This window comes from Bufo bufo, chromosome 5, assembly GCF_905171765.1.
Source record: "Bufo bufo chromosome 5, aBufBuf1.1, whole genome shotgun sequence".
In the NCBI taxonomy this organism is placed as follows: domain Eukaryota; kingdom Metazoa; phylum Chordata; class Amphibia; order Anura; family Bufonidae; genus Bufo; species Bufo bufo.
In genome coordinates, this window is record NC_053393.1 from 156,422,522 (window position 1) to 156,446,638 (window position 24,117).

General features: G+C 38.7%; 1 protein-coding gene across 4 annotated transcripts in view; it reads left to right on the forward strand.

The window, feature by feature from the left end:
- The window catches only part of ZNF521 (zinc finger protein 521), a 342,518-nt gene extending 321,099 nt beyond the window's left edge, over window positions 1-21,419 (forward strand). For all 4 annotated transcript variants that reach the window (XM_040432538.1, XM_040432541.1, XM_040432540.1 and 1 more), the window contains one exon: window positions 20,607-21,419. In XM_040432538.1, coding sequence (XP_040288472.1) covers window positions 20,607-20,636 — 30 coding nt within the window. In that variant the 3' untranslated portion in view covers window positions 20,637-21,419. The remainder of the gene's footprint in view (window positions 1-20,606) is intronic.
- The last annotated feature ends 2,698 nt before the right edge of the window (window positions 21,420-24,117 follow it).

Sequence of the window (24,117 nt, forward strand, 5' to 3'; positions counted from 1 at the left end):
CCATGGTGGCCCTTGCCAATACAACCAATAGCAAAAGTTGTCATCAATCACATCCTTTTTCCTAGTCATCATCCAGTTCATGTAATGGATGGGAAAACATAATTTTTTCACCACTGAAGTCAATACCAAAACATCACTTTTTCTACCTGTGATTTTTTACAATAGGATCAGTGAGATAATGGATAGAAAAAATGGCCTATGTGACATTTTATCTCTGTTAGAAAATTGGAGGGGATGACAGATCACATAGCGGATGTTTGCACTGGGCAGCTGTATGTATTCTTTTACTGATGATCAGCACAATGGACAACTACTGATGACATTTTTCACCAAAACTGAATGCCAGGATCAATGACAGCTGTGTACAGACACTCTGAGTGTAATATATAAAGTCAGTTTTGCTTAAGTCTGCATTGGCATCATGTGTGCCCAGTTTATCAAATGGCACATGCTGTTTGATCGTTTTGGTGCATTTTTAAACCTTACACTTTTGTCTAGAAATGTTACTCTAGACTCCTACTAGAGTGAGTTTACATCTTTTTTTTTTTTTAAGTTGCGTTTATTAATCTGGAGTGAAACTCTTTAATATAGCAAACCATGCCCACTTCCCACCCACTCAAAAGTGGCGTGAGTGGTGTAAAAATGCAAAAAGTAACCTCAAAAGTCGCAAAGCCCTGCAACTTTTTGAAGTCAGAATTCTGGAGTGCAAGGCTTGATAAACTTGATAAAGTTCTGTAAAAAACTAAATACAGAGTGATCCTGAAGCAAAATCCTAATAGCCAACGCCCAGCAATCAACATCACCACATAGAGTCCTTTTAAAAGAGGTTGCCTTAAAGGGGTTTTCCGAAGGCTTCTTACTGATGACCTATCCTCTGGATAGGTCATCAGTATCTGATTGGTGGGGGTACGACACCCGGGACCCCACCGCTCGCTCATCTGTTTGAGAAGGCAGCAGTGCTCCTTTGAGCTCAGCGGCCTTCTCTCTTCTTTTTCTAGGCTGAGTGACGACACACGTGGCCTAGGAACAGCTCAGCCCCAGTCAAGTGAATAGGGTTGAGCGGCGTACGAAGCACAGCCACTATACAATATACGGCGCTGTGCTTGGTAAGCTGAGAGAAGTCAGTGGCGCTCACAAAACATTGGTGGACCCCCACCAATCAGATACTGATGACCTATCCAGAGGATACTGTAATCTCGGAAAACACTTTTAAAATATAAATGTCTGTGTTGGTGCTCTCTGCTCTTTCTGCTCAATACACCAAGGGGGAGATTTATCATAGACTGGTGTTTTACACCAATCTATGACACCCACTGCGCTGCTGAAAGGATGCACTTAATTTATGACAAAGCACACAAATTGTCATAAATTAGGTGCATCCTTCAGCAGTCTGTGAGTCTAAATGTAAATCTATGGCAGCTTAGAGCTGCCGAAGATTTCTGTCTTCATTTAGATCAGAAAAATAGCGTAAATGTAGATAGATGTGCCGGGCATGCAGGCCCTGCCCTCCCCTGGGCAGGAAGTGATGAGGGCAGCGTAGAAACAGAACTTGCAACAAAATTAGTCGCAGGTGCTGTTTAAAAAGTCTTGCAACTTTTTTATGCCAAAAAGTGTGGTGGGAGGAATGATAAATAAAAGAGTGTGATAAAAAGACTGTAGTCGAATTGTAAATGAAATCTCTCCTGCTTACACATTCCTGCACATCTCCCACACCACTCAAACATTGCTTCACATCTCATGTCGAAAAGCATGGATATGGTCAAACTATATATTAACGCTCTCCTGTCCTGTAATTTTCACCGCTCATTCCTAGTCCTTCATTTCTAGATGTGTCTGTTGGAGGAAGGCTCTCATTTATATTGTATCTAGTCTGTTTAAATGTTTTAATTTATGTAATTGTTATAATTACTTTGTGTGTAATTCTGTCTCTGCACAGCACTGTAGGAGGTTATTAATAATGATAATAGCAATATAATCACAATATTAAATTGTAACACAAAATGGGGAGCCTGCAAGCTCAAGTAATTTAATTACAATTTTCCAGAGGACTGGTTTGATGGAACAGCCTGAAACAATGTTAAAGTTCACTTATCAGTAAGGCTTGAAGACATGGCTTTCCTCTGTGCAGATAGTAACATTCAGATCATGTACAGCTGCACCTCTGTCTTCCACCTACCTTTGTTTCTTCTCCTTTTTTACAGTATAGTCAAATTGCCAATTTTTTTTTTGCGTCATTATAAATTGTAGCAAAAACCACAGTGTTTTGCCTCCACTTTGCAGCAATTGCAGCAGTGAAATGAAATTCCTTTGCACCTTGTCAATAAACTCTTAGGTCACATTTAGTGTTGATCGAACACCAAAGTGCTCGGGTGCTCTGGCCGAACACATCGGTATGCTTGTGTGCTCTACCGAGCACCCGAGCACAATGGAAGTCAATGGGAGAAACTCAGGCACCCCCTTCTCGGAAGAAAAGATGTTGTCTGGTTCACAAAAAAAGGTTAGAAATTGATGGAAACCCCATCAAAATGGTTTGGAAATAGCGTTAAGAGGATAGCTGGATGCGTCTTGGACTCCTATTATCTACGACATACAATAGACAACCACACAAAGGCTATATGCCAAAAGCCAGGTATGTGCAAGCCATCACTTTATCCATAAAACAGATAACAGGCTTAGTCAGGTTACCTTACAATGGCAGCCTTGTGCACTATGAGACATTCCAAACCAGCTCTCATCTGACTGAGAGCCAGTAAGCCTCAAAGTTACTTCAGATCTGTTGGATGGCTTGGGTGGACCTGCGCACCTATATTGTCCTAACATAATATTCAATAACCTTTCTATACAGTTTTGTCATGTAAAAACTAATTTGCATAAACATGGGCATATGGGAAAGACATGAAAATCCATTTGCATGGAAAATTTGCGAATTACACTACTCATGAACAGCGCCATCTATTGGTTTCATAGTCTGATGACAAGACTAATAGTCTTGTCATAAAACTTTGAAACCAATAGATGGCTCTGTCATGACAAATTAGTTTTTACATGACAAAACAGTATAGAAAGGTTATTGAATATTATGTTAGGACAATCAGAAAACTTTTTGTCACCCTAATGATATTGATCTAGGTGCTCGGGTCCATGAAGAAAATACTAGTGGTAAGAAAATAATAGCCAAAAAAAGACACAAAAAGATGGGGGGGGAAATACAGTTGACCAGAAAAGACATGTGCGTTTATTCCTGTATTTTTTGCAGGACAAAATTTATGTTTGTAAGGACCTTTACAATGTGTTTATGTACTTAAATATGCAAGTCATAAGGGCCAACATGGCTTGAATAGACTTTTACACATTGGGCCATTTATAACAAGAATATGCTTCTTTTTTTTTTGATGACAGAAACAAGGTGCTGATTTGGTCAGATTCTAAAACTACCACATAGATATGAAGCTATATATATCACTATATGTTTGGATCCATGTGCCCCTTGAATTGTGAAATAAATAAATTGACTACCAATCTTACATAGAACATACAGCGCCCCACTTTCCAGCTTTCCTGACATGTCACTCCTGGCACAATATGGCACATTCTGTAAAGTATGATGAAACCTGATTTATTTCTGCTCATGATGACTGCCGCAGTACAGTTATATTCTTTGCTTTTAGGAAAACCTATTTGTTTCCATCCATAACTAAATATAGGTAATGCAGTGTGTCAGATATATTGGTTCCACTGTAATGTCTCTGGATCCCTTTGACTTTGCAAGCAAAATAGCTGTATTTTAGAATGTGCTATTCTATATTTATCACGTATTAGTTTTCTGATACATAACGCACAATGATGTCAAGTGTCAGGACTAATATCAGTGAGATTTCTATGTTCTGAGAAAAATGCAATTTTAATCTAGTTATACTCCTTCCCGTCAGAATCCATTAGTGTTAAGGAGCCTAGTGATAGTAGTAAATTGCTGGAGAAGTCAGAAAAGCAGTGTGAATTTACATGTCTAGAAATGTTGATTTTGGTTTATGTAGGAACTACTGTGCATTACCCCTGGGGACAGTACAGTAATTAAACTCTTAACTAAATGCAATGCTCTATTGTGATACTTTTAATTGTAAAATGTGTTTTTAGTGTAGAGAAAAACAAAACATTAATCTGATCTGCTTTATCCATTTACAATACACCAGTGGTTTGCTGCATATGAATTATGTTTTTCCTGTCCTCGCCTATAATCAAGGCCTGATGATGTCATCAGTGGTAGTCAGAATTCCTGAAAATCTGAGCTATTAATGTTTGATAACATATAGCATAGTCTTGGTAGTATATAAAATTCTTTGTGCTAAAGGCCATGTCTATTGTCTAAACTCAACTTGTCCTGGGCTGGTGACATCACATAAAGTCAGATGTGTGGCCGATAATTTGACTAAGCATTAAAAACTGTCTTTAGAGTGAAAAGTTACTTTCTTCAAGCTTCAGGTAGGGATTTGGCAGCCTGCATGTGGCTGTAAATTGGACTAAAATATTGCCCTTTTCTCTGATCTCAGCTGCTGAACCCTTGGGCATTGATCAGCTGGTTAGTCACTTAGTACGCTTGTGATTAAGTGACTAACCAGACTGATATATCGCTACATATATGTTTCTACTTTATGTTAATCATCTATAAAGCATACTTGCCAATTCTCTCAGAACATCTGGGAGGCTCTCAGAAAAAGGAAAGACTTCCTAGATTTCCTGAAAGATTTTCAAATCTCGTTAGCTCATCATAGAGGGATGCTTTCTCCTGGAAAACAGCCCTCCATGTACTTTGCCTGTATGGAGATGCAGCCCTGGCGTCCAAAAGAGTGCACTGGGGGGAAGGACACATGCAAAAGGACTAAGCTGATGTTCAAAAAAGGTGGAGTGCCATACAAAAGGGGTGGGGTGACACGCAGTAGAGGAGGGGAACCATACATTCCCAGAAAGTTTCCATACAACCTTAAAATGTTGACAAGTATGCTAAAATTGTATGAATAATTCTAGGTATGGAAATTAATTTCGCTCCATAGCTGTATATATTATTAGAAGACATAATTGCTAGTGAGTACAGGGGAGGAGGGAAGATGCTGGAGATCATATCTATATAATGTAATCATTGATACCTAAAGGACCTTTGTCATAATAGACACTTTACTCTTTCACATGCATCTTATAAATGTCTTCTTCAATAGGAATGATGCATAAGGGTAGGAATGGGTCAGCATTCCATGTGCACCACAAGCCAATCCCCTGGAGACCGCGCTTGCAGTCCATGAGCTATGATGGTGCTCAGCCAAAAAGTTTCCAAATAAACTTCCAGTGAAAATAGAAAAAGTAACCAGTGGCACTCAACAAATTCCAAATTTGGCACTTTATTTTTCATTAAAACCAAGCAATCTAGTATGTGGTTCTCATATCAAACAGGCAATGGCCATTTTACGCATACTGCGCTTGAAGGCCTGACAAAGCGCAGTACGTATGTAATGGCAGTTGTTTGAAATATGACCCACAACCTAGACCACTCGGTTTTAATGAAGTATAAAATGCCAAATCTGATTACCTTTTCTACTTTCACTTATAGATGTCTTTGCTTGGCAGAAGCGGATTGAAGCACCCATACATAGGTGGATATAGGGTGTAAAAATACAATTTGGTTCCAATTTTGAGGTCAATATTTTGACCTCAGAATGAAAAACAATAACATTGAGAGATCTAGTGAGTTTGTGAGCAACTCAGTGTTATCTCAGTATTACATGTCTGGACTCTCTAATTGTCATGTTTGGCCATGAACTACCTAATCTATTTTGAAATCGAATGTGACCCTATGGGTCTTGAAGACAACAATTCATCCTTACTATTGCATCTGAGAGAAATCCTGTTGGATTACTGTTGAGGGCAGCCCCAGGCACCCAGGCTGATATTTGCAATGAATTGATCTGCTGTCTGTATTAGGTTTGAACTTTAAGCTGATACACAGAGAGCAGGATGTTATATGCTTCACCCATTGCTGCTCCATCTGGCTTATGTTTGTCCACCGGTTCCCATGGTGATATCACCTTGTACGAAAGACAGCTTGGCGAATTGTCATGGTGAATAAACATCTTGGAAAATGCTTTTTATATGTAACCCCTTTTTAAAGGCTTTGGGTCAAAACCAGATGCTTATTTTGTTTTTTATTTGAGGATTTTGTTTTCTTTTTGTTTATCTTTGTTATAATGAACAGCCTATTATGCACCATTGATTTATTTAGCTCACATCACATTATTTGCTTTCTATTTTATTTATTAATGATAAAAGTAATCTAATCTGGGCCTAGATTAGGTCAAGACAAAAAGGAGGGAGAGAAGATATTTCACATATATTGTTTAGAGTACTTCTTGCTTTACTGCAGATGCAGTACCCCAAAATAGGGTACTTGCAAAATTGCTTTTTGTTATTTAATGTTCTGAGGTATTGTGTTACCTGAAAAGTTGTGAATGGATTAGTCAGGGTAGACAATTGGGACTCTGCCCTTGTAGGAAGCTAGGAGATGGACTTAGGTCCACCGCTAGTTCGTTTTTTTTTTTCTAGTTCTAGCTGAGAAAGAGAGAGGAGCTACATTTGCTCACTCCTCATAAGACTAGTCCTGAATTCCAGAGAATCACTATCTCTGAGTCATTTTCAAAAAAAAGCCACAAGTATATTAAAGTACTCCCAACAGAGTTCAAAGCACTAGAAGGTCCAGAATCTACATGACCCAGCACTGGAGTCAGTCAGTAAGGTATTCGCTATTTAAAGCTGATAAAGACTTTACTGGAGTGAAAGGGACTTTGCTAATACACCCTTCCACACTTTGACACGGTACTGGTCAGTCATATCTTCTGGACCTCTCAGCTTGGGAATTACAGACACATTTTGCAAGAACTTTATTGTCAGCCTTAAATTCTACAGAGAGAGAGAAACATAGAGGAAACCCCTATCATTGTTTATATCCTTACATTGCCATTGGAGGAATTTTGCACCGTGAATTGTTTGGTACTGTGTTAAATACTGTTGGATGTACTATAACTCCCATTCTGCACCTTAGTAAGGAAAGACTTGTCTATTTCTCTACCATTGGCCTGGTTACAGACGCCAACCCCATTCATCAGCCACAGCACCTACATCTCCTGCCTTGCACTGACGTATACCAAACTCGTTCCGCAATTTTGTGGAACGGGTGCCGACCCATTCATTTCAATAGGGCCACAAAAGATGCAGACAGCACACTGTGTGCTGTCCGCATCCGTATTTCCATTCTGCGACCCCGCAAAAAGATAGAATATGTACTATTCTTGTCCGCAAGTGCCTAGTTCGGTTCCAAATTTTGAAATGTTTTTTCAGGGTAATAATTACCGAAGTTATTCAATGAAGTCTCGCGGTACTTACTTCGGCTCATCAGAGCCCATACATACTAATAATACTGTATGGAGACAAATCTCTGTACAGTATTATAAATTGTATTATAAATTGTTTAGCGAAGCGGCTTAAGATGTAGCATCTGAAGCTCGCTTCGCTCATCTCTAGTGAAAACCTGTTTTGCTGCATATATATGCACCAAGGGGCAGGCCTTCACTTGGCCCTGTAGTTGCTGTGCCATGCGCCACAGTTTTATGCTATATGCAGTAAGCCTCTGTTCAGATAAAGCAGATGTACTGCGCATGTCCCAGGATTACTGTGCACGGACAGAAGTCTTTATTTACTTGTAGAAGAAAACTCTGTTTTCACTGATTTTGACTCATATTTATGTATGCCTGGTTTAATGGGGTTGATCCTTCTGACAGTTCCTCTTTAATCAATCATTAAACAGGCCCTGTGTATATTAATACATACTTCTCCATCATACAGAAACAGACAGTCCTTCATGTCCTAAAACTAAATGTACACATTGTACTGTTTATTATAGCTAGTTGTTCCTACAATTTCTGGACAGCCATGCATTTGATGTGTTGGCAAAATAAGGTGTTCAAGATGTTTCCATTCACTTTTGATGCTGTTGATGGATGGATGCCAGGAACAATGCAATACACAGAGAACCCTTACCAAAAACCAAATTGTGTTCCTCTTCCGATTCATGTCACAACACCCTATCATCCCTAGACAGGACTGGCCAGCACTTGTTGCAGTTCTTCACGTATATCCTATTCCTTGTAGGAATAATTGGAGGCTTGGCCCTATGTCCATTCTCTATTTTCTTCATGCAGTATGCTTAGACAATTTCTTCTCATGGGCCACACAACAACTGCATGGTCTGCTTTTATGACTATATTCACTATACTACATTAATATACACGTCTGCATTTATTATATTTTTCTTCCAGCTAATTTACCATTTGCTTTATGTCAGCTAGCTGGTGATTGTTGTAATTTGTTCTTTTCATTTGTGAAGGCGGAATACCCATTACACTTCCATTTTGATTACAGTAATAATAATTATAACAGGTAATGGAACAATTTGGTTTTTGCCCTATAAGTTGTCTACAAGTGGCTTTGAGATTTTGTTTTCATCCCAGTTAGTCTAATGAAGCTATTCTTCTGTACATTTTGTAAAGGTGAAAGGCCTGTATTAGATTTAAATTAGAATAAGTGCCACTTCTTTATCCCAGGTTCCATTGAGGACTGATTAGAAAGCTTGACTCCCGTCGCCATCCTCTGCATACTGGGAAGTATTGCTGTGTATGCCTGTTTATAGCTTACCTTTGAATTTCTACAAGCATTCACCGCTACACAGTAGATTGGTCTCTGATAAGCACAAATTTGTCTTTATTTCGACATCAAATTAAATACTTAAATGTCCACCCCCCTAATTATGCAGTTTTGTCGTAATGAATTAAAATTGACTTTGAGAAGCAGATTGAGGGAATAGGAGATTCACAGATTAGTTTCTCCATAGTTACAGCACATCTCTCAGTATTGAAATTAAAATACTCTGTTTCCTACAGTATGTCTGTGGCATCACCTGTGGGGGGAATGAAAAGTAGAAACCAGCAAGAAGTCCACCTACTCATTCACTTCTAAGTGCTAGTTTTTATTTTAACTCTTAAATGATTCTTTGTATGAGAAACTGAACTGAAATTTGAAACAACATCCTTTCTTTATACCTATTATTGCATTGTGAATTGTAGTCATTTTGTGAGAATTAACAAGCTTTGTTATTTTATACTTTGCATGTTACAGTCATTGATGGTCTTAATATGTCCCAAAACTTTTAAGTTCAGCATTCAAATACATATCTCTTAGAGATTTCCAAAAGGGCTAGAGCAGGGCTATACAACCTGTTTTGGTCTAAGGGACAGATTGTATTATTCCCAATGGCCACCATAAGGCACCGTTATCTCAGAAAATAATTGCATCACATTACACCCTGGTGCAGCTTCCCTTGTTGTGGCTTACACCTATCATGGGAACGCAGAAACAGCTGAGAGCTTCACAAGTCCCATAAACTGCAATGGAGAGATCAGCAGGCTTGTATGGCCACTTCTCCACCTCGCCTCCTCTATCGTAAACAGTGCATCCAGCCATCTGTTCTCAGCATCAGAAGGACACAGCTATCCTTTGACATCAAGCATGTCTGTATCCTGATGGTTGGGAACCACACAGAATGACATTGCAGTCTCCAGGTTGTCAACCCTAGTCTAAGTTTCTCACCCTTAGTTTTCAAATAGTGATTTGAATTAGAGTGTCTGTTTTCGTTTTTATTAGGGAACCCACACTTGAATTAATACTACGGTATATAAAAATTCTGAAATGGCCTATAAGGTACATACTTTGACATAAAAAATAACGCTTTTAAGATCCTTATCACAATCAAATGATGTCCTAGAGTTAAGAAACAGAGTATGATTTTCTAACAAGAACTTCATTATTACTTCTCCATTTATACTTCTTGCTGGAGTAGGGCAGTGGAGGAGCTACCTTAGAGGAACTTTGTTATATTCAGAAGCACCTATAATGTATATAAGATGCAGAGAAAAAGTAGCAACAATAGTCGGCACAGCTACTAGGGTCTGTAATTACATTAGATAAGTATGTCCGGACCAGTGATTATCTGCGTTGCTGCTCAGTGTGCAAAGTCCATAATATGACTCCCCGATTCTTTGAAATATCTGGCACTTTATTGAAATTCGAATAAAACCAGGTTACCGAGAATGTACTTCACTGGCAAGAGGCGAGGGCTACTATATGTGTTTCCTCAAACCTTCTACGTCCAGGTGTCGATGTGCGCAAATATATATGTACCCTCAGCATCATTACGTAGTAAGGCTAGTTTCACATCTATGTTTAACTGATCCAGCAGGCTGTTCCAGCAGAGAAACAACTAAGCCAGTTTTCCTTTACACCAGTTTTGATAAATTTGCAAGTTGTCTAAATGCATGGTGTACATGCTGAGTTAATTTATGTTGGATAATAGGCTTAATTTTAAAAAATCACTTGGTAGAAGATGTAAAGACAGGTCAAGTGAGCTGTCTCTGTTAAGCCACCTGCACTCAATATACTAACCTTCTCATGTTCTATAGATCTGTAGCGTGCTCTTATCTCTCAAAACACTGACACCGACTTCTCCTGCCGTTTGATGCTGAATATATATAAAATGGGTAAATGTGTGTACAAAAGCAGCTTGTAACCAAGTCACCCAGCACATAAAGAGCTCCTTTTATTTAAAAACCTCTCACTTGTGTTTGTACACAGCAACAAGGAATCTGTATTGAAAGGTTGCCCTTTGCATACAAATTGCAGCTCTGTATGCACCCCCCTTCTAATTGGTTGACCTTTTGAATCCAGCGGACGAGGGTTTAAATCCTAAGACCGCCAGTCACTTCAGGATTTGAAATCAATGCACGGATCTGGCAAAGAAATATAAAGGAATATGTCAGCTGTTGGCACATAAATGCCCCTTCTTGAAAGAAAACAAAGGAACAATATAAGGAGGCATTGTTCTATTAAGTATTTTCTGCAGAAAAAGATTAGGAGGCATTCACACACGATGAATGTGCAGAACGTTTCACCGTAATTATTATTAATTTAAGGTTCCATTATTTGTAACCAATTACCAGACCCTGCATTTAAATATTTAGTAGGAGTTTAATTGAAGCAGAGTGTAGAGGGGCATGAAATACAACACCGGCACAAAGAATGTGTTGTGTAGACATTTGGGGAAACTTTAACCCACAAAGGATTAAGACATCTGCATTGTGCCAAACGAGAACTTCGTTTCCAAGCTATTTTTCAGATACACAATGAAAGCTGGGGAAAATGAAGACAGCAGAGAGGTGCACAGATATATGGTTGGAAAGCACAAATGTAATACATAAAACATTACAGAGGAACCTAAAGATGAGCAGAGGCTGGCTCATGTGCACATCAGTCTCAACAATACTGTCTTAATCTCTGAATATATTACTTGGACGCAAAGCCTAATCGAGCTTTGCTGAACTTACTAGAGGTTTTAGTGAGGGTTTCCAGATAACCCATATATAATGACATAATATAAAGCTATATACGGTATATAGGATATTCTCTGAATAGAAGCTTAAAGGCTATGTATACCTTCGGGGACAGTTTTTTTTATGATTGCAATTTACACATTTGGGGCTAAAAATCATTATTTCAATTGGTCTACATTAAAAAATATTGAGCCGTTCTATCACAAAGGGTTAACTGTTTTTCTAGCTGTGTGCCTCCTACTTTCACTTTGTGCCTGTCATCTAATAACCCTTATCTCTAAACTACTAAGAGGTCATAAACACTTAATTAAGCCACATTCATTATCAGTAAGATAAGATTGAGCTTTGATGTGGGTTTAAATACTGTCAGAGAGCAGAGATAAGGAGCCATCAGCTCCCTGTTTGATGGAGCAAAGAGAAAATTCACATCCTGCTAATACAGCATCTCAGCTCTGTATGGAGAAATAGACTCCATATTTTTAATAAAGACCAATTGAAAAAATGATTTTAACTCATAATGAGTAGAATGCACTAATACAAAAAAAATCCCCCAAAAGGTATACATCACCTTTAACCATTTAGTGACCAGCCTGCTTTGGGCCTTAGTGACCAAGCAATTTTGTTTATTTCATTTTTTTTTTTTTTCATTGTTGCATTCCAGTAGCTGTAACTTTGTTTTTCTGTCAAGGCAGCCATATAAGGGCTTGTTTTATGCAGGACAAGTTGTAGTTTTTCATGGTACCATTTTAGGGTATACATAACTTACTGATTAACTTTTATTAACTTTCAGGGGGGATGGGCAAAAACAGAAATACCATTGAGTTTTTAAGTTCATTTTTAGACATAAATAACATCATAACTTTATTCTTTGGGTCAGTATGATTACAGCGATACCAAATACATTTTACACAATAAAACCCCAGAACTTTTTCTTTTTCTTTCTACAGAGCTGTGTAAGGACTTGATTTTTGCAGGATGACTTCTATTTTTCATTAGTATCATTTTGGGGTACATAACTCTTTTATTGCTTTTTATTTAGTTTTTTTTGTGGTAAATAAACAAAAAAAGCACCAATTCTGGCAATTGTTGTTTCTATTTTACAGCATTCACTGTGGGGATAAATTACATGATAATTGTGTTGTACAGGGTCATTACTGACACAGTGATAACAAATGTGTCAAGGGGATTTTATTTTAGCATTTTTTCCAAAAGTTTTTTTTATGAAAAAAGGTGTATTTTTTTATTTGGAATTTTTTATTTAATAAAAGGTTTTTTTAAACTTTTTTTTAACTATTTACTAGTCCCACAAGGCGACTTTAATTCATGACATTGCAAATCAGTGTATTATTCTGTCAGTGCTATGCTGACATCCACCAGCAGGCCGGGATGGGCCTTCATTAGTGTCCATTCACACATCCGTAAGTGGATCCGCAAAACACGGACACTGGCAATGTGCGTTGCGCATTCCGTGGACCGCACATCGCCGGCACTATAATAGAAAATGCATCTGTTCCGCCCCATTGAAAATAAATGGGTCTGCACCCGTTCCGGACCCAAGTTACGGACGTGTGAATGGACCCTTAGGCTGTAGGCTGCATGCCAAGATATCAGTAACCCACAATCTCATTTTTGTGGTGCCGATGAGTGACAGAGGGAGTCTGCTCCCTCTGTAACCAGTTAGACGCTGCAGTCGCTACTGACCACGACATCTAAGGGGTTAAATGACCTGGATAGGTGATTCTGCTGGTCTGGGCCATTAGAACAGGAGTCCGGCTCTCATGTGAGGAAGACCCATGCAATGCTTATACTGGGGCACCATAAAAAGTTGACGGCCCTGCCTAATGACTCTAAGTGACTGCTGTAAAAAGGCACAGTGGTGGTCACTCAGAGGTTAAAGAGGCTCACCCAGACAAACAAATGTGTCTCCCCTTATTGCTTGTAAGAAAGCGGGTATATATAATGATCTTTTAAAAAAATTACACACAATTTATTAATGTATTCTCTGTTATTTTTGGCAGTTACGTCATATGATACCCTCCATAACACTTTCTGGTTCCCAAAGTGTCTGCCGTGTCGACGGGAAGTCACTCACTTTATTCATTCCTGTGAGACTGGCATTGAGACTCCCCTAGGGCTGAACAAGAAACTGACTTCCTGTTCATACGGCAGATGCTGTGGTATGCAGCATCCAGTCTCATCGGGGGTCACATGATGTAACAGTCAAAAGGAAGCTGAAAATACATCAATAAATCCATATGTAAGCTTGTTAAGCAAACCATTGTGTACACCAGTTCACTTACTAACTGGGGATAGGGGACAACAATTTGCTCGGAATAACTTTAAAGGAGTTGTCTACTTTTGACCATGAATTTTTATTAGATGGGTCCCTTAAGGTTACCCTCTGCTTGGACCCCTAGTAACTAGCCGCAATCTATGGTGGAATCTGACAACATATGTTAAATTTGAAATCAATATTTATATCTCAACCTGTGTAGGCAAAAAGTGGTAGTTATTATTCCTTTACAGTTCAGTGCGCTGACATTTAGTACTGTTCAACTGTGCATAATTACACGTATGGGGCACATGTACTGCTATAGTAGCTCTCAGTCTGTGTCCAGTATAATATGGGGCATATGAACACATTTATCAAGACTGGTGTGTGCTATGCCGGTCTTGATGAGCCCTGCCATTTAATTCATGATGAGGTGTAGGTCTTGTCATAAATGAAATGCCTTCTCCGGCAGTCCATGCGCCAGAATGAAATCTACTCCACTTTATAACTGACATAGATTTCACTCATCTTTTTTGTTAGTTTCTGAGGTAAAAGATGATGATAAATGTGTTTAGGCTGATAGCCCCACCCATGTTCCACTCTTGTCACGCTGCCTAACTGTTGGTGGCAGCGTAAAAATGCCAGTTGCAACTAAATCTAGTCCCAATTTCAACTCAAATATGGCTACTGCACTCTCTTTGTGGCTTTTAGTGGGTGCTCAGCTTGTGTCCCTTTCTCACCAACAGGACAGGAAATACTGAATTATCAATGTGAGACAGCACATCCCTTTCCCACCAACAGGACAGGAAATACTGAATTATCAATGTGAGACAGCACACTAACGTACAGTTTATAGTGATTTACCAGTAGTTTATTGATCCAGCCGAGTAGTACATCATGAACAAGTGATGAAGTATATGCAGTGTTTCGGGACTTAGAGTTAGGGAGCGCTTTTTCAAACAAGGCTAGATGCACTTAAACGCCAAATTCATGGCGAAGTAGAATGATAACTCTCCTTCGTAGTCTTGTAGAGGACCTGTCACCAAAAAATGCAATGCAATCTGACAGCACCATGAGCAGGAGAAGCAGAGTTAATTAATACTGTGTATAGTTTTGTGAGAAAAGATTCAGTAAAACCTGTAATTTATACATTTATATCTCAGCTTTTTTCTTCCTTCTGTGAATAGCATCAATACAGGAGGGAGGAGTTATCGGTGATAGCATTGTGTATATAAGTGTACATACAGAGATAGCTGTCAGTCATCGATAACATCTCCTCCCTGTACCGATAGCACTTCACAGGGCTACAAATGTAAATTTAAAAACGACAAGTTTTACTGAATCTTTTCCCACAAAACTACATCAATCCACTCAGCTTCTCCTGCTCTGTAACCTGCCGCTTTCAGATTGCATTGGACTTTTTGGTGACAGGTCCTATTTAAAAAGTAAAATAATAATATGCCCACTTCTTTATGAAAAAGAATGTCACATCTGTTATATTCTGCTCAATAAAGATGTGCTATGCCTTAGTAAATATGGGAAATGGGGGAGATCTATCAATACTGTCAGAGAAAGCATAGATTTAAGAGGCCCCCAAAAGTGGCATCAAATTGATGAATATGAGTATATGACATAAATTTTCACAATTTGATAGCCATTCATACTTTAGACGAAAAGTTGTGCAGTACATGACTGTAAAAACTTTGCTGTGATTTATGACTCTTAAACGTTTTTGCGTTTTCATTTTTCTTCCCTATTTTCCTTGAGCCATATCTTTTTTATATTTCCGGTCACATAGCTGTATGAGGGCTTATTTTTTGCGGGACAAGTGGTACTTTCTAATGCCACCATTAATTATGGCATAAAATGTAGTGGGAAGAGGTAAAAATATTCTAAATGGGGTGGAATAAAAAATAACGCAATTCCTCCACCTTTTTACGGGTTTTGTTCCCACCGCGTTTGATTTGTGGCAAAACTGACCCATTCCATTCATTCTCTGGGTTAGTACGATTAAAACAATACTCCATATGTATAGGTTTTTTATGTCTAAATAGTGTAAAAATAAATTTACACTAATAATAATAACTTTGATAATAATTTTTTTTTTTTACATCACCATATTCAGACCCCCATAACTTTTTTATACTATTATACTATTTTTATGTCTACTGAGCTATTTAGGGGCTCATTTTTTACAGAACAATCTGTAGTTTTTATTGATACCATTTTGGAGTGTGCATGACTTTTTGATCACATTTTATTACATTTTTTGGGGTAAGAGAAGCAATGAAATAATGGCAAATATGCCATTCGTAGTATTGGAATATTTTTTCTATTTTAATAGTATGGGCGTTTTTGGTCGCGTTATTTAGGTATTTATTTTTTAATTATACGGAAAGGGCGGTGATTTAAATTTTAATTTTATATTTCATTTTTTATATATTTTTTTACATTTATTTTTTAATTTTTGTGATGATTTTGTGTCTCATATATGAGCCTATAATTATGTTTTTTAATTTTTAACTTTGTTCTATCAGGGATTTTTAAAATGCCATTTAAACTCAATATTGCTCATTTCTTATCCTGGCCTGCCATCTGGTGGGCAAAATAAGAATTGCAGAAAGTGTTCAGCGCAACTACCGATGCCCCAATTGGCCACACGGAACATCGGAAGAAAGCGTGAACTTCCGGGTTTTGCACATTTAGATGCCGTGATCTCACTTGGTCACGGCATCTAAGGCATTTAATTACCGCGATCTGCATTATTGCCGGTCACAGTTTACACATCGCTCCAGCGCTGTACATGTACTGCGCTCGTAACGAACGGGTTAACCAAATCCCTTTTCAGACACTTTTTTAAACAGAATTACACCTAAAAAGTCTGAAACACAACATATATTTCCCGCACCATAAGACATACTTTCCCCCTCCAAAAGTGTCTGTGGGGGGGGCAACAGCAGTGCGTCTTAAGAAACGAATACTTGTGAGCGCTTCCATTATGAAAGCGCTCACTAGACACAGTAGGACTGCTGAATACAGTGCTCCTTGTGCTGGCTGTACTCACCGCTCCCTGGTCTTCTTCTGCCAGCATCATATGCTGTGCTGTGGCTTGATGTTGCACTGTGTAAGTGTGCACTATGACCTTTGGATCAGCTATCATGCCGGGATTCGACGTCACAAAAACCGCCACTTGCATTGCAGTAACAATCGGCAATGCCGGATTCAGAGCGCTTGAACAGTCTGCCAGAACTAATGACATTAGTGTGAAAGAAGCCTTAAATGTCATGATTTTTATCTTCGAACAAGTCTTCTTGCATTTTATTAAGAAAAAAGTCACAAAAGAATAAAAACTCCACATTTATAGAATTTGCTTGCCTTAACTGTTTGGAAAGTGCAAGACATTAAACCTGTCTTTAACAACTTGAAAATTACAACATGGGAAGGAGCACAGGGCAGTGCTAGAAAATCTCAATTAGAAAGTATAATTTAATAGAACGTGTATTGAACCAAATTCATCGATTAATGCAGATGATATAGCGCTCGCATTGATTCAAAGCAAACGATTTAGTGTGGAGAGCTCGGAGCCAAAACGATGCTACAAAACTCAGTTTTATGCTGTCCTTGAGAATTCCTTCACAAAGAAATTCTTTGTAATGTTCAGGGACTCAGTAGAATGCGGTATATGTCAGTCTGATCCCTTAGGAATGTATTTTGTACTCTTAGAGCTGTTATGAGCCTACATTATATCCAAGGAGTAATTTTCCTTAGGGGTGCCCGGCTCGTTTGTGTCAATATTACAACATTTTAAGTCACGTACAGTATATGCTTCTGGGAACAGAACAGGAGCCAGCCAGACTCATAATGGTCTGCATTCATTAATAAAGGCAGAAGCTTCTGTCCCTCCATTGCCCACAACAGGGATGCCTCTCCGGTCAGATGGGACTCGTACACGCACATTTAAAGAGAGCTTTATTCGGAGTGGGCAGGAGATGAAATGTAGGACTTGCAGGCATTTCCGAAATCAGCTATATGCCTGAGCATAGGGATGACCTTAATGGGTCAGAGTAGAATGCAGGTCAAAAGACTTATTATCTGGACTGTTGGAAAGCAATTGCTTTTGTAAGGATAGAAAAAAGCAAGAAAATAAGAAGAGCACTTAAAGGCAGATTGCATTGTTCAAAGCCTTGTGTCTTTGGAAATGTAATGCATCAAAGATAAAACTAAAAAAGATAACCGAGGATCACATCAAAACATTGCCCCTGAATGTTTAATGCACGTTCAGAGGTGTACAGATAATTTTTTATTAATATTCATGGGTAGTGCTGTGGAACTACAAGACTCACAATGTCATGTCAGTCAAGAGATGCTGGATAGATTCTAGGGAATTTTACTGACATCAAAAAAAGCACTGCCTGCAACCTTCAAGTAAAGGCTCATTCACACGACCGTATGATTGAATCCACATCCATTCCGCAATTCAGCAGAATGGGTACCGACCCATTAATTTCTATTGGGCCATAAAAGATGCGGACAGCACACTGTCAGATTGGGTCACCGTCACTATTGGGCCCTATTCTCTCCAATATATTTATTAATGATCTTGTAGAAGGCTTGCACAGTAAAATATAAATTTTTGCAGATGACAATAAACTGTGTAAAGTAATTAACATGGAGGAGGCCAGTTTACTGCTACAGATGGATCTGAATAGATTGGAGGCTTGTGAAAAGAAGTGGGAGATGAGGTTTAACACTGACAAATGTAAGGTTATGCACATGGGAAGGAATAATGCAAGTCACCAGTACATACTAAATGGTAAAACACTGGATAATAATGACATGGATAAGAACTTTGGAATTTTAGTGGATAGCAAACTAAGCTGTAAAAACCAGTGTCAGGCAGCTGCTGCCAAGGCCAATACGATAATCGGTTGCATCAAAAGGGGCATAGATGCCTGTGAGGAGAACATAGTCCTTCCACTTTACAAATCACTAGTCAGACCACACATTGAGTATTGTGTACAGTTCTGGGCTCCTGTGAACAAGACAGACATAGCAGAAGTGGAGAGGGTTCAGAGAAGGGCAACTAAAGTAAAAAATGGAATGAGGGAACTACAGTACCCATAAAGATCATCAAAATTAGGGTTATTCCGTTTAGAAAAAAGACAACTGAGAGGAGATCTAATAACTATGTATAAATGTATCAGGGATCAGTACAAAGATCTCTCCTATGATGTATTTATCCCCAGGACTGTGACAGGGGGACATCCTCTCCATCTAGAGGAAAGAAGGTTTGTACACAAACATAGAAGAGGATTTTTTACGGTAAGAGCAGTAAGACTATGGAACTCTCTGCCTGAGGAAGTGGTGATGGTGAGTTCACTAAAAGAGTTCAAGAGGGGCCTGGATGTATTTCTGGAGTGTAATAATAATACATGCTATAGTTACTAGAGATGGATTGTTGATCCAGGTAGTTATTCTGATTGCCTGATTGGAGTCCGTAAGGAATTTTTTCCCCCTAGTATGAGGAAAATTGGCTTCTACCATGGTACCCCAGGAGGTTGCTCCCTTACCTGGTGATAAAGATGGCCTCGCTTGTACAGTGGTTTCACAACAGCTGAATTACAAGGATTGCCACCTCATCCAGTGAATACTATATGCTGTACGTAAAATCCCTGTTATCAGAAACAGATAGTAGACTATAATTGGTTAATCTGTAATGATGAATTACTTCTGTTTGTGTTCTTGAAGTATGGAAAAAAAATAACCTGTTGCTCTACTGTTGTCGCCATCTGTAGAAAGGATTTTTTACTGTATATCTCGTGTTTTCTGCTTCTTTCTTCTGGAGTTAGACATTCAGATCTAGCAGCTCAGAGAGCATCTGTTTGTTCAGCGTGTCACTTTACTATATGAATTAAAGAAGACACAGCTTAATCTTTATTTATATTGTTGTTAGATTTCAACAACTACAGATTTAGAGACTTTGAGTGGTCCCAAATGGAAATATCCAAAATATTGGATAGTCGATGGAATATAAAGTAGTTGAAGATTTTTGGAAAGTGTCTTGCCAAAATTATAACTACTATATGCTTCTCTAATGGTGGGAGGGGAGATTTGATTGTTTTGTCTAGATTTGCAACTACCGTATATTAACAACATAAAACAGTGTTAGGAGTTTTCAAAGGGACCTTCCCAAGCAGTCCTCTTGTGTTAAAATGGAATTACAAAGCAATTTGTACCGCTCAACATGTCATACCTTTGGTATGCCATAAATGTCAGATAGTTGAAGGTTCTGGAATCCCTAAATGGAAAAGTGGCCATACAAGTACATTACTCTCTTTATTCACTTTTATGGGAGTTAACCAAGCAAGTTTCCATGATTCTCATTATGTTAATAAGAGGTAGAACTGCATTTCTCATACATTTGTACTGTACATTTTGATATGTTGTAAATATGTAAGAAGGGAATACCCCTTTAAGTTTATTATTTTTATATTTGTATAACCTTATGCTATATATAATTCCAAGGTTTTCTGCTTCAAATTATATCTTAAACTATGACTTATTTGCATTTTTAAGCTGTTGTGAATTTGTGTTCTATGACCATACCAAATCTTGTGAGATCCATATATAATTAACTCTTCTCTTTTAGATGTTTTTGTACATATCCTATCTTTATTGATCAATTGCTGTGGCATTGCTTCTTCCCGGCAATATGAATTCACTTTTAAATATTTATCATAGTCTTGATTGTGTTCCATGCCTAACATTTTCAGTTATTTTCTCTAGAAAAATATGTCTGGCTCAGCAGCCTCATACTACATACTGAGTGATCTTTCTTATTTCTTCTCTTTCAGAACCACACAATGACCCAACATAGCAGTTAATGCAAAAAACATACTCATCTGAAGATCATTTGGAGGCACAGAAAAGGGAACACGTTTTAATCTTTGCACGGAACTTTGTTTATGTATATTATCCCAAAAAGCATTGTATTTTACCATAAAACTTGTATTATTGGAACTGTTGGATGTTCATGTGTTTGGACTTTTGAGCACCGGATAAACTTATTGTATATACAGTGTTGCACATGTATTATGTTGTTCAATTTGAAAATAGTCTTATAAAGACAACCGACTTTGGCCCTATTCAAGGAGAAGAAATCACAATCCTGGGAAGAAAAAGGCTGACGTAAATGTGCTTCTTTGCAGGCAAACCAGGAAAGGGTTGTTTTTATTCCAGCTGTATTCCAACTGCCTTTTCACCAGTTTTTGGTCTTTAATTGACATTTTAATATAAAACAGCCGATTTTTTTTTATAATGCAGCAGAAGATTCTTGCACAAAATAAAAAAAAAGCTTTTCTCATTAAATGAAAGAAAATCTTGAATAAGGCCTATATAAATATATACATACCTACATACATATATATATATTTGTAAGCCTTGCGGTATGGCAGATAGCATTACCATATATGCAATAGTCGTTATGTAGATTGTCCCTCCGACTTTTCTCCGGAAGACCATTCTGTTGCTTTGTGCGTCCAAACTTTTTTGTTTACCTTTTTTTCTTCCTTTTTTTATATTAATGATTACACAGCCAAATTCTTGAATCCGTTAAGCCAACTTGTATGTTACTGTTATTAATGTTTACTCTGCCGTCTAAACCTGGAGATTACTGGAATTGTTTTCCAAAAGAAAATAAATTCAATTTATCAATTAATCATATCAATGCAAATCTTGTTCATTTTTTTCTTTATTAATGGCTCCTTAATCTGAACCTGTCATATTAAAAATGCAGTCCTATCTGCAGACTGCATGTTATAGAACAGAAGTAGCTGAGCAGATTTATATCAAGTTTTATGGGAAAAGATTCAGTACAGCTTAACATTTCTTCATTTTAATTCCTATTAATTTTGGGTTTAGAAGTCCATTTGGTACAGGCTTGGACTGGGAACCTAAAGTGTTGTAGTTCCAAATTAACAGAAAGCAAGGCAACACAAGTAGGCAGGGACAAAAGAAGTAAGCAGGGCCAGCAATTCCGTAGTGCAGCAAAAAAGTACTGCCCAAGCAGAACCAAATACCACAGTGCAGCACAAAATATTTCCTTGGCAGCACAAAATACTACAGTGCAGCACATAATACTGCCACCCCCACCACAGTATTTAACTATATCGCCATCCAGAGGACGGTTATACAGTTGAATTTAGGAGAGCGGAGGCTAGCCAGGTGTTTTAGTATCTGATGCTGCTATTATTACTTAATAGATCATTATGTACCCAGCCGGCAGCCATGAGAAGGGCTTGGGCGGCCGCCGAGCCATTGGCCCACCAGGGAAATTCCCTGCAGGGCCTATTGACAGTTCACCCCTTATTGGGCAGCCCTACTTTGTGATTGACAGTTATCTCTATACATTTAGGGAGAAGGAGCTGTTAGCCTGTTAGTAAGACCACCCACTGAATGAATGAGTTACAAGTTATACTGAATCTTTTCACATAAAACTATATATATATATATATATATATATATATCAATACACTTACCTACTCCTGTACTATATCATGCTGCCTGCATAAAAGCTTTGGAAATAGATATTGTATGGTGCATACAGTACATACAATGCAGTACTTTGTAGCCACTTAAATGAAGAGCAGACCTGCACTATTGAAAGAGATTTGTGCAGGCTAATAATACAAAATGGACCCTAAAGAGAATTATTGTTAGGCTAGTAAGGCACACAGCATTTTGCAGAAATTTTCATGACATTTTTATTGGTGCTTTTAGTTTTAGTTTTTTTTTTTTTGCTGAAAACTGCTGCTACCTGATTTAAAGCAATGTTTCTATTCACCAGCTAGAGGCCAAAAGATTGTCCTTTCAGATCAGTATATAATATGTCAGTACACCTTTTTATATGATATAGCATACCTAACATTGCATATCATTTTGTAAAGTGTGTGCTTGTAAACAGTGATGGCCAGTTCGCAGTGCGAACACATGCGGGCTGCCATCTTGACTCACAAGTCCGGCAATGCACAGGTAAGCCCTTACCTGTGCCGTGAGCCGGTCTGAAATCAAGTGCGGTCACCGGGAGCAGGCAGTTCCGAGAACAGCCCGATGAAGGCCCCCGGCGGCTGTTTTCAGACCGGCTCGCGGCACAGGGACAGGTAAGGGCTTAGGGTACTTTCACACTTGCGTTGTTTGATTCCGGCAGGCAGTTCCGTTGCCTGAACTGACTGCCTGATCAGGCAAACTGTATGCAAACGGATGTCATTTTTTCTGACTGATCAGGCATTTTTCAGACTGATCAGGATCCTGATCAGTCAGAAAAATGCCTGATCAGTCAGAAAAATGCATTGCAATACCGGATCCGTTTTTCCGGTGTCATCAGGCAAAACGGATCCGTTTTTTTTTTTTTTTTTCATTTTTAAAGGTCTGCGCATGCGCAGACCGGAAGGACGGATCCGGCATTCCGGTATTTTCATTTTTAAAGGTCTGCGCATGCGCAGACCGGAAGGACGGATCCGGCATTCCGGTATTTTGAATGCCGGATCCGGCACTAATACATTCCTATGGAAAAAAATGCCGGATCCGGCATTCAGGCAAGTCTTCAGTTTTTTTCGCCGGAGATAAAACCGTAGCATGCTACGGTTTTCTCTTTTGCCTGATCAGTCAAAACGACTGAACTGAAGACATCCTGATGCAAACTGAACGGATTACTCTCCATTCAGAGTGCATGGGGATATGCCTGATCAGTTATTTTCCGGTATAGAGCCCCTGTGACGGAACTCTATGCCGGAAAAGAAAAACGCAAGTGTGAAAGTAGCCTTACCTGTGCATCGCCGGACTTGTGAGTCAAGATGAGAGCCCGCATGCCCGCATGTGTTCGCTGGCTAACATTGCGAACTGGCCATCACTGCTTGTAAAGTTAAAAAACACACGCATCCACCCATCCAGTTCAGCCAAAGTTGATCAAGTAGAGGGCAAAAAACACTCATGTGGGAGAAGACAATTTTTCTCATTTAAGAAAAAAAATCCTTCTTGTTACACACAGAAAATGCATTCAGGCTCCTTGTGAACGCTTAGGGGCACATTTATTAATACTGGCTAAAAGAAAGTGCAAATGTATTAAGTAATGGCACTGCTGTGCAAGGGGCACAACCAGGAAATAAACAAAGTTAAAAGGGTTTTCCTCTGGATAAGTCATCAGTATCTGATTGGTGGGGGTCTGACACCTGGAACCACCGCCAATCAGCTGTTTGAGAAGCCCCCAATGCTACTGTGAGTCCTACGGCCTTTTGCAGCTTTCCAAGCACACCGCCGTACATTGTATAGCGCCTGTTCTTGGTATCTCGCTCAGCCCCATTCACTCGT